Source organism: Glycine max, chromosome 5 (genome assembly GCF_000004515.6).
Source record: "Glycine max cultivar Williams 82 chromosome 5, Glycine_max_v4.0, whole genome shotgun sequence".
NCBI lineage: Eukaryota > Viridiplantae > Streptophyta > Magnoliopsida > Fabales > Fabaceae > Glycine > Glycine max.
In genome coordinates, this window is record NC_038241.2 from 40,206,398 (window position 1) to 40,222,581 (window position 16,184).

The 16,184-nt window shown below is 33.2% G+C and overlaps 2 protein-coding genes and 1 long non-coding RNA gene across 3 annotated transcripts; 2 read left to right on the forward strand and 1 right to left on the reverse strand.

Moving 5' to 3' along the window:
• The first annotated feature begins 2,426 nt into the window (after window positions 1-2,426).
• Window positions 2,427-3,058, forward strand: LOC100801174 (uncharacterized). Its single transcript, XR_001388500.3, has 3 exons — window positions 2,427-2,712; window positions 2,796-2,845; window positions 2,926-3,058. It is a non-coding gene; the product is annotated as an uncharacterized lncRNA (long non-coding RNA).
• Window positions 3,059-4,707: 1,649 nt separating this feature from the next.
• LOC100800630 (venom phosphodiesterase 2) lies at window positions 4,708-6,745 on the forward strand. The gene has a single exon (XM_003524373.5). It carries the CDS (start codon window positions 4,952-4,954, stop codon window positions 6,413-6,415), a length of 1,464 nt encoding a protein of 487 aa, XP_003524421.1. The 5' UTR covers window positions 4,708-4,951; the 3' UTR covers window positions 6,416-6,745.
• An 8,083-nt stretch (window positions 6,746-14,828) lies between these two features.
• Window positions 14,829-16,093, reverse strand: LOC100795350 (cytidine deaminase 1). The gene has a single exon (XM_003525263.5). The coding sequence runs from the start codon at window positions 15,855-15,857 to the stop codon at window positions 14,976-14,978; it is 882 nt and encodes a 293-aa protein (XP_003525311.2). The 5' UTR covers window positions 15,858-16,093; the 3' UTR covers window positions 14,829-14,975.
• Between the last annotated feature and the right edge of the window lie 91 nt (window positions 16,094-16,184).

A 16,184-nucleotide genomic window follows, 5' to 3' on the forward strand; every position in this document is an offset into this window, starting at 1 on the left:
GACCTTTAATAATTTTATAACTTATTATATATTTTAGAGTTTACTTTTGATATATTATCAGTGTAAAGCTCGGTTGGCTCTTAGGGCAGAAAAGTGCCAGAAACTTATTAAGAATTATATGGATTCTTTGAAGGGGTTCAACCCCGATGTTTCTTTATTAAAAAGGATGGAGAGGTATTGTGTGAAAGGTATGGTTGTATGAAGAGGGTGAGGTAGTGGTCCAGCAGAGACCTGAGGCCTCTAAGTAAAAGCAACCTAGAAAAAAAAAAATTTGTAGTCTAATAGATGATGGTACGCAATTCACAACTTTATATGTCGTAGATGTGTGACAAAATTAATGTAATCCATATTTTCTATATATATCTTAATTATTTTACTAATTTATTTTAAGGGTAGTATTGTAATTTAAGTTTTAATTTAATAAAATAAAATAAAAGTATGCATTTAATTAGCTTTTTTAAGTTATATTTTTCATTCTTTAGTTCTTTGAAAAATTGTAGCACTTGCGTACATGTTTACAAAATCTTTTCTAGAAGTCTATCACGTAAAAATCACATCTTTAGTTTTTTTTTATTTAATAAAACTTAATTGACTTAACTACCAAGCACGATCAACTAACAAGACATGATTGCTCCAATTTAACGAGTGATTTCAAGCAAAATTATCTTCTTGAGAATTTTATACTCAACTCAAGAGAAGAAATAATTCACTGAAAACTACAATAACATTTAAATTATTAGAGAGAAACTAAACTTCTTTAATTTATTGTTATAACAGTTTAAATATAAATAAAATAAAATCTTGCTTATTAACATGTGACTAAAGTAATATATTGAATATGTTATATTATCTATCATGGAATGAATATTTTCTTATGAAATGAAGCAGGGAATTTTTTTTCCTCTGTGAAGTAGGAGAATTTACAAAAATATATACTTGATGCATGATTTATTGTAAAAATTGAAATGGTAGGAGAATGTTATTTTATCTACCATGACATCTTCATCTACAACACCATAAAAGAATCCTATTTGAACATATTTCAATGGATAAATCAAGTCTCTGGTTAATGTACCAATATACTCTAAATTTTAGTCTCTCTATCTTTTTAAGCTAGCCTGTAATTCATTAAATATGAACTTCACTTATGACTATTATTATTGTGCATGGTATCATGTTAATTTCTAATATAAAAGTTTGCATCGCATTTGCTCTTTTACATAGGTTTTCATCTTATTATTTCATAAGTTATCAGGAAAAAAAAGTATAAACCAAAATGACTTGTGCCTACGCAGGGTTCCTTACTAGTTTCTTCAAAAGAAGGGCCAACCATCAATCTCACCAAAGATGTGAGATTTTATAGTTCTTTGACACTCATCGAAATAATAATAAAAACCAACTTGTATTTCATTTGTCATTTAACAGCCTAATGATCCGTGAAAACCCAAACTATTGATCATTATATTCAAGCAATGGAACAAGGTAAATTCATTAGTTATTCCACTTAAAGTAGAAACACCTCACTGTTATATATATTGTTCTCTCATCGGGTTAGCATATAGTAAAATACTCCGCTCTTATTTGACGGTTCAAGTTAGGAAAGGCTATCCTGATTAGATATGAGGAGAACTATTGTGACAGTCTGATTAATTAGTGGAGAACCTTGGTTGGTTTATGGTCGATCTGTGAGAAATTGATAATCATCGTGTAGGTTCTAATGAGTCCAAGATTGGCCAGAATGTACCAAATCTAGTTAATTTTTTTATCAGAAAATGTTATTTGTTGTTAGAATACTAGTTTTGTTTTTTGTTAGTAGAGTGCTATGATAAAGAAAAAACAATTAAAATTGATTGGTTGGAACTTGGAATGGTGAAAGGTATGCACCCATGAAAGTTCTCTGCTAGATGCCTAGATCTATACCTAGCCCTATCTTTCATTCCTTTTGACCTGCCTTTATCTACGATGTAACTTCAACATTCAAGTGATTTTTGATCTTATGAATTTCCCTACCATTGTCTCTCCATCCTTATTATGCTTGTAATTTATATGCATAGATCAGTCTTATCTCTTACATTATTAAGTAGTCTTGAATCATATGATCTCTATTAATTTTTACATAACAAACAATTAATTATCATGAACTTTTTTAAAATTTAAAAATCTAAATAGATATCAAGTAAAAATTGACAAGAATTATAAACAAGTTATAATCTTGAACTATTTAATAGTTTCTTGTTCCTGATATAGTTTTATTTTGTGTTTAGGCATTTTTGGCCTCCCACTCCCACCCATTAATAAAATAAAAATAAAAATGGAATGGAATGCAGCTAATTATAGCAAGAACAGAGCGACAAGAAAATAGTATAAGAGAATATTTGAAATAATGATGAAATTACAGGTCACGTGCTACTACAACACAAACCCTCCCATCTTTCTTTCTGAGCTCTGCCAACTTCTCATATTTCTGAGTTCTCTTCCTTACTTGTCAGTTGGCACTGTAGTATCTCATATAAATCAGAGCCTTAAAGCAAAACCACCCTTCATTAATCTCAGTTTTCTCTCTACCTTTTCTTCTTTCCACAAAAATGGTTCCATCCCAGTTATCCAAGTAGGGACTCCTGTTCTTTTCTTGCACCTTTGTCCTCAACTTGTTAACATTCCCGTTTCTCCCTCAACATAGGAGTTGAAACCACTGGAATCACTGTCTCTGTGGTTCGCTTCTTGCTTCATCTTTTTAATTCCAAACACTTTATTTAACAACACACTCTCTAATTCCTCTTTATTTGCAATTGCAGAACAAAGAGTGCAGCAGAACATAGAACATGTGAGTCAAGCTTCTGTTCAGGTACTATTGCTTTTCACATTTATATATGATGTGTTTGGGAGAAATAAAAAAAAAAATGTAATGAAATTTTGGAATGACAGTGCCTCTATTGAGATATGGCAAGTACTGTGGACTTCTGTATAGTGGGTGCCCCGGGGAAAAACCTTGTGATGGCCTTGATGCTTGTTGTATATATCATGATAAATGTGTCCAAGCCAAAAACAGTGAGTCCTATTTTTATACTTCCTTATTTATTGTATTCAAACATTTTACACTAAATCACATCTGATATCTAATAAATAATTTACCTGATGTGGTTAAATTTTATCAAACATATTTGTGAAAATAAACACACACACATATATATATATATATGTATATATATATATATATATAAAATTTAAACTCTTTACTTAGATGAAACGTTTTAGTTGGATGTAGCAGTCAGTGGTTCAGAAAAGGACATATGTACAGCTCTGACTTAGGAGCAAAGGAAGGAAGTCATGTGGATGTGGTCTTATTTACCGTGTTTCTCTTGTGATTCTTCCAATAATTTTCATTAAATTTCGGTCATTATTAACAAAGAAAGAAGTGTGTTAAAGAATATTTTCCTGCCACTCCTCTTGGCTGAAACGGAGATGAAACCTAGGTCTAGAGTTAAAAAAACTTCAAATTTGTAAATTCTGACCGGAATTATTATATTAAAAATATATATAAGTGTTAAAAAAACTTTAGAAAACTATCCATCGATCCTTGGGTATGCGCTGTAAATGTTAATTTTTTTCCCAAGTGACATATGATAAGTGTCTCACTTATCAAAGACAAATCTCATTTGATAACTATCTTTCATTGATTTTTTTATTTATTATAAGCTGAAAATCAAACATGAATTCTATAATATTAATTTATTTACTCAGCAATGACCTTTGTCACAACAAAACATTATCTTTTTTTCTTACTTTCTAATATTTTGATGAAATCAAATTCTTCTTCAATAATTGTTAACTACTGTTATTCTAAAAAATAATAAAGTGAGTAACTTGATTCATTTCAGTTCAATAATATTTTATAACATAACTAATACAACATTTTTGTAAAATTTTTAGATTATTTATCAATTTTTATTATATTTTTTAAGGGCCATTTTTATTATAAACTAATGGTTATTAGTGATATGTAATATGACAATCGACATTTATATATAATTTTAGATCTTTTAAAAAAAGAATGATCAGTTTATCTTCTGTGTTAATATACTTGTACTGAATGTTCTTGATTTGTTTTGAAAACACTTAATTATAGATATTTATATTTTTAAAGTAAATTTTAATTTTGAAAAATCCCCCGCCTCCATCAGGTATCCTCGGTTTGGATTGAAGAAAAAAAAAACAGGAAAGAAAAATTTAAAAATTTGAATTGAGAAAAAAAATGAAATACAAGAAAATTTTCAATTTTTTGTCTCTATAAACTATTTTTTTTTCTTCAATCAAATAAAAAAAAACATTAGTATTTATATTTCTTTTTCCATACTTCCGTCCAAACATACCATAATATCATGTCGTGTTTGGAGTTTTTGGTCAACAAATTTGGTGTATTTGGTGAGTTTTTGGCAAATCCATCTCCATTTCAATAGCTTAATTTTTTAATCATTAAACCTCATGTTATTGTTTACAATAATCTTTTTTTGAACAACAATGTTTAGAATAAATTAGTTTTTCCTTTTAATATTATGGGACATGAAAATTTAGTAAAAAAAGTTAAAAAAAACGATTCCATTGAAGACTGATGTTAAATATCTAAAGTAAAAACATTTATGAAAAAGAATATTTACTTGTTAATAATTTTAATTTTCTATTCTTAAGCCTAAATATCATTGAATTTTGGTAGGCTGTTGTCCATTGATGATTGGCACGATGTGGTCCTTCCTTAGTTTTTCAGCATCTTCTAAACATTGTCTTCTCTACTCTGAAACCGATCCTTCTCCAACCAACACTTTCACAGGACTACGCTCCAATTGAATTAGATCTTACTCAAGCTTCTCTCTTTTCTACCTAATCTCTCTCTTCCGAGCTTCCCTTAACCACAACCTCGGAAGAAACCAGCAACATTAGTACATAGAACACCAACATGGGTTCCAATCCCTTGTCTGCATTGACTTCAACAAAGCCCACACCAATCCCAACCCAAGACCACGACGACCAAGACTCTCCTTCATCAAAATGTCTTCTTTCCTTCAACACCGACTCTTGTTCTTCAACCCCATCTTCCTCTTCCCACAAAGCCCTCTTCATCACTCTCATCCTCATCACCTCTATTGCCTTATCAACATCCTTCGCCTTCGCCTTTCTCTACTTCTCTTCAAAACCACCACCTTCTCCTCTCCTCGTGGCTCGTCCTCTGTCCAAACTCAAACGCCCCGTCGTCCTCTTAGTCTCCTCCGACGGCTTCCGATTCGGTTACCAATTCAAAACCCCAACACCCCACATTTCCCGTTTGATCGCTAACGGAACCGAAGCCGAAGCCGGTTTGATTCCCGTTTTTCCCTCTCTCACTTTCCCCAACCACTACTCCATCGCCACTGGCCTCTACCCTGCTTACCACGGCATCATTAATAACCACTTCACCGATCCACTCTCTGGGGAACCCTTTTACATGGGTAACAGCCATGACCCCAAGTGGTGGCTCGGGGAACCCTTGTGGGAAACTGTGGTAAAAAACGGCTTAAAGGCTGCAACTTATTTCTGGCCTGGTTCTGAGGTAAATAAGGGTCCTTGGTCTTGTCCTTTCAATTATTGCAGGCACTATAATTCTTCTGTTGCGTTTGAGGATAGGGTTGATGCGGTTTTGGGGTACTTTGATTTGCCTAGTGATCAGATTCCTGATTTCATGACTCTTTACTTTGAGGACCCTGATCATCAGGGTCATAAGGTTGGTGCTGATGATCCTCAGATCACTGAGGCTGTTGCTAGGATTGATAGAATGATGGGGAGGTTGATTAGGGGTTTGGAGGAAAGAGGGGTTTTTGAGGATGTTAGTGTTATTATGGTTGGTGATCATGGAATGGTTGGTACTTGTGATAAGAAGTTGATCTTCCTTGATGATTTGGCTCCTTGGATTGATGTTCCTAAAGATTGGGTTGTGACGCATACTCCTGTGCTTGCAATTCGTCCACCTTCTGGTAATGATCCGGCTGATGTTGTCGCTAAGATGAATGAAGGGTTGAGCTCGGGGAAGGTTGACAATGGGAAGTTTTTGAGGGTGTATTTGAAGGAGGATCTGCCTAGTCGGCTTCATTATGCCGCGAGTGATCGGATTGCGCCGATAATTGGGTTGATTGAGGAAGGTTTCAAGGTTGAGCAGAAGAGAACCAAGCGCCAAGAGTGTGGCGGTTCGCACGGTTATGACAATGCGGTTTTCTCCATGAGGACTATTTTTATTGGACATGGTCCTCGATTTGCTAGAGGGAGGAAGATACCGTCGTTTGAGAATGTTGAGATTTATAATTTGATTACTTCTATTCTCAAGATAAAGGGAGCACCTAATAATGGCTCTGCCTCATTTGCTGAGTCCGTTCTACTATCTGCTGCATAAGCGACAAGACCGTGAGCTTTTATTGGTGGACAGCATTGCAGATGTCGAACTCTAGTGAGTAAAATATTTGATCGCTAAGCTGTATGATAAATAATGTGCTCTCTAGGAGTGACGCTCGGATCAGAAAGTATAGGTGTCATATACCTTTGCATGCGATCGCTGAAATTAGTCTATATGTAATAAAGGTAGTTCCATTTTTGTTTGTTATGAGCAGCACAAGTAGAGGGAAAGCTTAGCTTTAACAATGTGTATTTTGGGTCTGTAAGTAGTATACGATCACATGATATATATGTTCTTGAGATTGAGTGAGATCCCCATTTGGATCTCTAATCACATATCATAAATTGCCTACCAACAAGGATCCATGGATTTGAACACTACGCTGTTTCCATCTTTCAGTTGTTTTAATTTCTCGATTCTCATATTTGCTGGTTGATCTTTTTTTCTTATAACTTCATTTGCACATCAATGCACATTGTCTTTATTAAGTTTAAAATTCATTAACTCCTGTCTGCATAAATTTCTGAAATAGGCGTGTAGCTCTGATAGCTAATGTAGACCGTGTACTGCTACACTAGCCTGCGGCTGCGAGTCCATTTTTCTTTGTTCATTTAAAATATTAGGGAATCCTCTGTTTGTTTCCATCAAACCTCATCCAAGTTGTTTTCTAACTCGTGTATTTAAGTGCTAGTTTCTGCATTGGCAGACCACCTTAGTAGAAAAGGAGAGAACATTTGAACTTGGCAGTATATGGTTTTTGAGTTGACTCTCATTCTCAACATCATTGTCACTGTGCATATAGAGGGTGAAGCTTTGGTTGCTTATCAAAATTGATTATATAGATATGGATATTGACTTATTTCCTGCTTAATAAACAAAGCCTTAACTTCAGTCATTATCAGCAAAGCTGAACTTTCATGCAGATGCAGAAAACAGACCTTCCTAATGGATCGTGAGACCTAGAATTAACTGGGATGTAAATGGAGTGTCCCTTTATCATCTTCTACACGTGGCTCCCTTATCAACTTTGGCATTTGTTCAATAAATAGTGTTTCTAATATAGCATAGCATATCACTGAATAACAGAACATTCTTTCTGGTTCAGTTAAATATATATTTCATAACTTGAATGGAAATCTCGGACATGGTATGTTAGGCATTAGCTATGGGATGTGGTGATCAAATGTAGGAATTGAATGATATGGGAATCAAATTTCTCTCTGGGTTTAGGCTTGATGGCAATGATTGCCGAATAGAGGATTATACATAAAGAGGTTGAGACGATTAAAAATTGTATGCTTTGTTATGAATTGTTTTGATCAGTAAATTTCTGGGGTGCGTAGCTTCTGGTCATAGTATTGGTGGTGTCAACATAGTTGAGATTACGTCTATTATGTTCTAGTTTGGCTACTCCTTTTGATTTAAAAAAAATTGTGATCGAAGTCATTACTATTCTAAAATCACACAGGATAAGGCTATTAGGCACAATCAGGTCCTAAAGTTAGGTGAAGTGTAAAACATTAATCAATTTAATCCTTAAAATCAACATTATTGGTTAATTTTGTACTGATTTAGTTTAGCGATAATTGATTTTGAACTGTTACATGTTATTACGGTGTGTGTTTAAATTGATTTAAATGACATATTTACATTGAAATGTGCATTTTGCATTGAAAAGTACAAGAATATATTTTCTAACTTTAAAACAAATAGAAGCTGAATTATTGATATAACACAAGCAAATTTAGTGTCTAAACTACGTCGGTGTAGAACCAAAATCATGCCAAAGGCTTCTTTTGATGCTGAAGCTAATAGTACAGTAGTAGTATTTATTTACGCCAGTATTGACTTCTTGGACGCAGGAGCCAAACATAAGCTTAGTTTCCAACTTTAATAATTATCAATAAATTTGGTCTTTTAAATAAGCACTACGGATCAATTTAGTTCTTAATATCGTTAAATCAATCAAATTAATTCCTGAATTTGATAATTATCAATATATTTGATTCGTGGTGTTAAGAATTAGATTGATGAATATATATCTAATTGACTGATAATTGTTAAAAGAAAAGGTTAAATTACTTTTTAGCAACGTTAAAGGAAAAAATAGATTGATAGTTATATTAAAAGAGTTTAATAAGTATGTATTGTAAGTACAAAAGTTTTTATACTATCAGTCAATTAAAGTCATTATTTGTACATTAATAAATTTATTATATATAATAGTTTGTAATAAAATAACAGTATAAAAAATATCGTAAATATATATACTATTTTCTCTTATCAAAATTGAAGATTCATTTTGCTTTTTTCACGGCATGAAGGATCAAAATGAGTAATGATATTAATTTCGGGACGAAATGATTGCTTACTGTTTATGTAAATGATAAAGCTATCAGATACATTAATTTACTCATACTTGTCTACTCGCAACATGTGAACCACGTGTTTCTAGAATATTATATAGTATAACGATCAAAATCAAATTACAGCTGCTATGTACTTCTTTTAATATTAGTGTCTGCCCAGTTAATTTCTCTCCCCTTGAGTTTGCTGATTGTTGATTCCACAATCTGCACCACAAAACTGAGAGGTCAGCAATGCATACACGCGGGTTCCAAGTACAGAAATGGCAGCCTGTGATATCATATCATTTGAGTTAGAGTTATTTTATTTTTATAATTTTTTACTATTATATTATTCATCTTATTTTATATTTTCTTCTCTGATATTCTTAATCTTTTTTAATTGCGGAAAAAAGTCTAACAGATCTTAATAAAAAAAATCTCTTTCAATAATTTTTTAGTACACATAATCTATGCCTTGTATCTTTTAAAATAAATCACTTAGGATCTATTTTTTGTGAAAGTAAAATGGTAGAAACAAATAAAAGGAAACAAATAAATTGACAATTTTTTTAATTATGATAGAAATGTGAAAAAAAATATTATATATATAAAAGAATGTAGTTAAGAAACTATTATTTATATAATTTTGCTAGTGCCTACACAATGGGTACTATAAAGGTGTTTAGGTTTTTTTTTTCTTTCAAAAAATACTTTCTCTACTATTTTTTTTCCTGAGCATGAGAGGAAAGCATTTTTAGATGGGTTTTAATAAAATATATCTTTCCTTCTCATTTTGGAACAATCCCAAAATATCACTTTTCCTTCTATGAGAGAAAACCCAACTTTTGGTCTTCCGTTCCTTCTCCTTTCATGTCTTTCCTTACCTTTTCAATAAAAATAAACACAAAAAAATATTGGTACTTTAATTTATTGTTTGTGTGATTTTAGTTTTTTTTTTAACTAAATAGGAATGTTTTCTTAAAATTATTTATAAAAAAAATGTAAAATGCTTTATTAGTTTGGAATAACTTTTACCATCTGACGCATCATCTTATTTTTAGGGTAAACATAATTTTCTCTCAGTTATAGAAGCAAATATTTTCTCTGTTCTTCATAATCTCGGGGCACAACTCCAATCGCATTTTTTTAATTATTTAATGGACTCAACTTTTTGTATTTGTGTTTATAGCCGGCGTGTGATACAGGTATACGATAATATACAGGTGAACTTAATTCAGTTAAGCTTGATCTGTGTTGGCCTGCAAAACATAAATGGATTAGATTGGAATTGTTGGCACGCAAAGTTGACACGTTAAAAATTAAGATAGGTTGCGTGTTTTTTAGAGATCACATTTTCTTTATGAAAAATAACTTAAGTACCCTGTTTAATTACTTAATAAGACCCATGTAAAATTCACTTATTACGGTTTATTTGTTTAAGCCTACAGGTGATTTTGAAAAGAGAGAAATAGGTGAGAAAGATATTAGAACATAAGTGTGATGAAATTTTCATTAAAAATTAAAAAAAATTAAGTATTATATAATTGAAAAATATTTATAAATTTAAGTATTAAGATTTTAAATTAAATTGTGATGTTAAATTCACTTATATAATTATTTGTGATTTATTAATAAAAATATTTTTAATATTTACTCTCTTAATTTTTTTTAAAAAAATGATTTTTGTAGGAAAAACAGAGAAAAGAAGACAATTATAAATAATTATAAAAGATAAAATAAATAATAAATTGATACTAATTTTATTTATTTTATTCTTTTAAATTTTATTATTTTTTATTATCATTTTTAATAAAGTTGATATAATTTTCTGTTCGAGAAAATATTAGATTATTTTTTATCTCACTAAAAAAAATTATAGATCTGCCACTAATTATAAAAATTCACTTATTTTTTTACTAATTCTCTCTTCTACTCTTAAAGACAAATATATCTTTATAATATGATATTGATATTTTTTTTATCCAAATAACTTAAAAATGTACTTATTTTTTTACTCGTTCTCTCTTCTACTCTATTTTCTTCTCAAAATCTTTCATAATCTAAAAGTGTTAATTATGAAAAATCTGTAGGAAAGACAGTAACAAGTTAGAGATAATGTGATGCAGACCTTCCTTTTCCTACTGCAAGTATTAATTTGTTGGTTTCTTTTGTTGTTGGACACCATAGGTTTGCTTTTATTCTTACCAATGTAACACTGTATAAAATGCGGCAGTGCCTGGGTATCTCTGTTGGGCTAATGATTGTATTGGTCCATGCTGTAATCATAGAGACTGTGTCAGTTCAATCACCATGGATTAAGTCATGCAGTAGGGATCTAACAAGAAATACTACAATAAAATCTCTCTTGTCCTCTTCTTTTACTTATCTTAATACTGCATTCAGAACTGACCCACCACCTCGAGTCACAATCTAGCCAGGATCACTATATTTCATATTTCTTTTTACTTCCCTTGGCTGATTGATCAATAGGTTAATTCAGCAATATAGGGTATTATTCCTCTAAACTCGAATGATTTTGTTTTCCTTTCTCTAAGAATATCTTAATCTTGATCAGAATCTAGTCTCTTAGCATACTATTGTTTTTAATTTCTTTGTTGATACTTTGTTAACCGATTGGTAAGTGTATCAATTTTATTATAAGTAGTAAAGTATTCAAAAGTTTGAGTGTTGAATTCATACAGACTTTAATTGTACTTAAGTGATGCAAATCCAATTATTAAACAATAAAAAAAAAGAAAACAAAGACAATGAATTGTAAATGTCAAATTTTGAATAAGGTAGAGCAAAAAGATAATAAGAAAAAATAAATAATAGTTTAAATGTGAAAAGATATAATCAGAATGCAATAATGTTGGGGGCCTAGTATGCCAAAACTACTTATAATATAATTGATTTTCTCTATTTTATGAAATTCTTGTTTGCACCTGCATCTACTGAATTATCTTATCTCTGGTTTCCTGCATGAAAGGCCTAGTTTATTTATCCTTTTTCCCAAATTTCTTTGCAAAGATCAAATAACAAACCGCATTAAGATAAGAGATGCAAAAATTCGTGGGCAAAATAAATGTCAATCTATTTCTAGCAATGAATTCACTAAGATATATTTTCCAATTCTTTAGAAAATAATCATTTTTCAATGCATTACCCTCTAAATATTATATGAGTGATCAGACCATAATAGCATGAAAGCACAGAGAAGAATAATAGAAACAAGATTGCATTAAATAGATAATAGGAAAGAATTACATTACAAAATTTTTGGTCTCTAGACTCCCAACAAAAGGGGTTTTAGCTTCTCATAGCCATACGAGACTTTACACTTTAGAGTTAATGGAAGAAGGTGATAGATGACTAATAACAAGAAAAGGAGAAATAGCTAAGGAAAGAGGATTTCCCCTAAGGGGTAGACTCAATGTGTGGGTTCTGAGATTGTCTGTCTTTTCCTTCTGCTTTCTCTTCCTTATATAGGCACTAGGTAGCTTACTTTTTACGCTGATTTCACACTAAGAGCGTCTTTGGGCTTCTTCGTGGGCCTTATGCGCGCTAAGCTTGCGGTGCAGGCTAAGCCTGCATTGCGCGCTAAGCTTGTAGTGTGCGCTTAGCCTATAGTGTGCTAAGCCTGCAGTGTGGGCTAAGCCTATGAAGTGTGCGCTTAGCGAGCGTCCGATTCTTCCAACTTTTTCTTTAAAAATTTTTTCTTCTAGTTTTTGCATTATTTTTTCTTCAAAACACTTGAAATCTTTTTTTTTTGAATTCTGTTAATAAAAAATAATAAAGATATTAATTTCTTCATTATTTCATTAAAAATAATAATAAAATAAAGAAATTATGATCATTTTTAATCAAAATTAACTATCAAATTAACTTATATTTCACGGTTATCATACTTCTCATGCAACTGAGAGTGTAATTGAGAATATTATATTAGCTTACGGAGGCCAAACCAAGATTTCAAATATATCTTGACGGTGATTCTAAGCATTATGTAATTTTCTGAAGCACATCATTTCCTGATACTAATAGTTGCGTCATAATTGAAACTCTTGTTACCCGTCGTCCACACATGTAAAAGTAGAGTGGCAATTAATTTACATGATACTCGAGCTTTTACCATTTCAGGACCAAGTTCGGCATCATACCGTGCTAATTGAAAGTACCAAAAGTGGGTTTCAAGTGATAATTCAATCCATTCGAGCTGCATGCCCCACCATTCAATTTGCATACAGAGCACCTAGTTCTGTTTGATAATTAAGCCAGCAATGTTCTTTACAAAGTGAACTGTGCTTAGTCGAGTAGGATAAAGGAAAATGTTATTGTGATGAATGATGATAACAACCTTACAGTTTGATCAAAGTTCCTTAAATTAAAATGGGGTTTCTTTACTCTTTGTTTTCTATCCTTCTTTTGTAGTTTTAGGTGGGGGCTATTCAATGAAACTGCCCATTAAAAAAGCGTTTTATAATAGCTTGTGCACTAAGAAAGGTTATTGATGATGTACCCTCCGGGTCATATGTTGACCAACTCCTTTTTCATATGTGGACCGACTCCGTAAGGTAAAAATGATCCACACTTTGATTTTATCTTAAAATCACTCTAATATTATAATGTAATTATTTAGGGTGTAGATTGAAGATCTCGGGATAATACTTACGTCAATTACGGAAAATCATCTCTAAAATATCACAATCCAATTGAATGTCATAAAAAATATATAACTTAACACTTGACCTAGACATCGGACTTATTACACTTAACACTTGAATGCTCTGGATTAAGATTCTTGTGTGGCACGATCTAATTACAATAACATAAGACAAAAAAGAAAGATGGCTTTGATGCTATGGGAACTTGTATGAAATTATTCAGGGTTTTTGGCTATGATTGATAATGATAGCATAGTTGATTAAACTTAGAGAGTGTCTTGAAAAGATTCAATAATGTTGGAGGGTGATCTACCAAATCATACTCCACAAAGCCACCAATTGGAAGACAAAGGAACGTGGGCCAAAAAGTATAAGTGCCACTTACTTGGCTGCGATATACAGGACAAAACACCATGCATGCTTTTGAGTTTTGACAGGATGACACTGAAATCAAATACTACGTCCCTAAAGTACTGTTTAAAGAACGCCTTAATCCTTTACGTACGTGACATATAATTTTTTTTCCCTTTCCATGTCTCTCTTCTTTTGTCAAAGTATATACATATCTTGAAGTGTGAAATCATTATTTTTGTTTTAAAAATTAGTACGTAGGCCTTTTTATTTCCAACTAATTAATACATACGTGCAATATTTCGTATAACAAAAACATTGGGAGCCTTATCCGGTTATCCCCATGTGTAATAATCCCAAAAGAAAAATGAATTAAGTGATAATATTAATATATGTTTAGAATTAAAATGTCGGTATGTAATTAAATTTAGGAATGGAATGAAACAACTAAAAATTTCTTAGACTTTGTTTGATATTTTCTTAGTATCAAGTATTAATATTACAGCCCTATATACTTTTAGAAACTAAAATGGTATTTTACCTAATTTTAGGGTGATTAAGTATAAGAAAGAAAAAGGAAAGAATATTAAGAAAGTAAAAAAAATAATAAAATATAGCAAATGATGTGATAGGAAAAAAATTAAAAAAGATTAATTCCTGCACCTAAGTAGAAGGGTATTGATCCGCAACTTTTGTTTTATTTGTTTTAATATGAACAAAAGTGAGTACATCAAGAAGGAGGCGCGTTTGGACGGTCCTGTACACGTTTGATTGGTGCTTATTAATCTACCCAACTCAATTGACACGGAAGAAAAACTAGAGAACAATGTGATTGGGGGGATTAGTTAATATTAAACGAAAAAAACAATGGAATTGACTAGGTTAAAAATACGGCATAATTGTGAACAGATTACATATAGCTGATATAGGTGGTCACATGTAGATTCGAAAAGCATGGAGCTATATATACTGGTCTTGTTGTTTTGTTTGAATGGTTTCCAGACGCAGTATTAAAAAGATGATTAACACGTGATCAAGTTTAAAGCCAAATTGAAGCATATCCTCAGCCTTCCAGATATATTAATTACTTGAAGCAGGTGCAGTCCAATTAAATATGTAAAGGATTTGATTAAAATGCACTAGTACTTCATTATTGAATTAATTATTCGAACCACTTCCAAAGACGTAACAAGGGATTCAATATTCATTATTGTTGTTGTTGTGGCAAAGGAATGTGTCGAATTGGCAATTGGGGGAAATGGAGTGAATCAACAGCCTCGCCGTGTGCTCCTGTTTAACGACGGCACCGTCCATCTCCACCAAAGCAGCACCCACAATCCGGTCGTAGTCGCCGCCGCCGCCGGCGACGAAGGCGACGAGGGCTGCCTGGACGGGGCCCAAGCTGGGATTAAACGCGGCGGATTCCATGTAGGAGCCTTTAAAAACATTACCATGGCAGTCGAGAAGGGCGACGCCGGAGGGGGACCCACTGTAGGGTGCATGGGATTTGTTGGCGGCCTCGAGAGCCGCAATTTTCAACTTGTGATTGGGCACGTGGGCGTTGAGATAGTGTTGGAGGGTTAGGGTGTTGTGGTGGGGTTCCAAGAGAAGGGGAGCTTCAAGGGGGAGAAGGTCGTGGGGACCGAACCTGTGAGGGAGGAAGTCAGAGAGTGCCCTGAATTCTGCTGTGGCCTCCGAGGTTACCAGGATTTTCACGTCGGCGGCGGCGCGGAGTTCTTGGAGGAATTGGCGGCAGTGCCCGCAGGGGGCGGCGGAGACGGCCAGGGACACCAGGTGGGGCTCCGCATTCAGGGAGAGGTTGGTGATGAGGAACTGTTCGGCGTGGACGGAGTGGTGGAGGGGGAGCCCAGGGAACTCCAGGTTGACGCCGACGAAGATGCGGCCGGAGGGGGCCAGGCCCACGGCGGCCACGGAGAACTTGGAGATGGGGGGTCGGGCGAGGGGCTGGGCGGCGGGGACCAGGGTGGGGAGGAGTTCCGGGAGGGTCACGGCGGCGGACTCCGCCAGGGCAAGGGCTTCCGATGCTTCGATTACGAACTTAGAGGGTGGTGGATCCATTGAAAAATGAAGTCTGAGCCCAACCAACAACAATCATTCCATTTATACTAGATAGGGATCCTTTTGCTACCGACAAGGGGGTAACACACGCTTCGCTACCCATCCCATGCCCAAACACATTCTTAATTTTTGGTTAGTCATTATATTTTCACAATCAAAAATTTTAAAATTCAATTAATAACTTTTTTAATTATATTATATCATCAATCAAATTAATTACTTATTTTTTCTCTCTCTCAAATTATAAATAATTCAATGTTGTCTAAAAATTATTTTTCTTTCTTCATTATTTTACTAATCACGGTAATAAATGATTCGTGAATTACT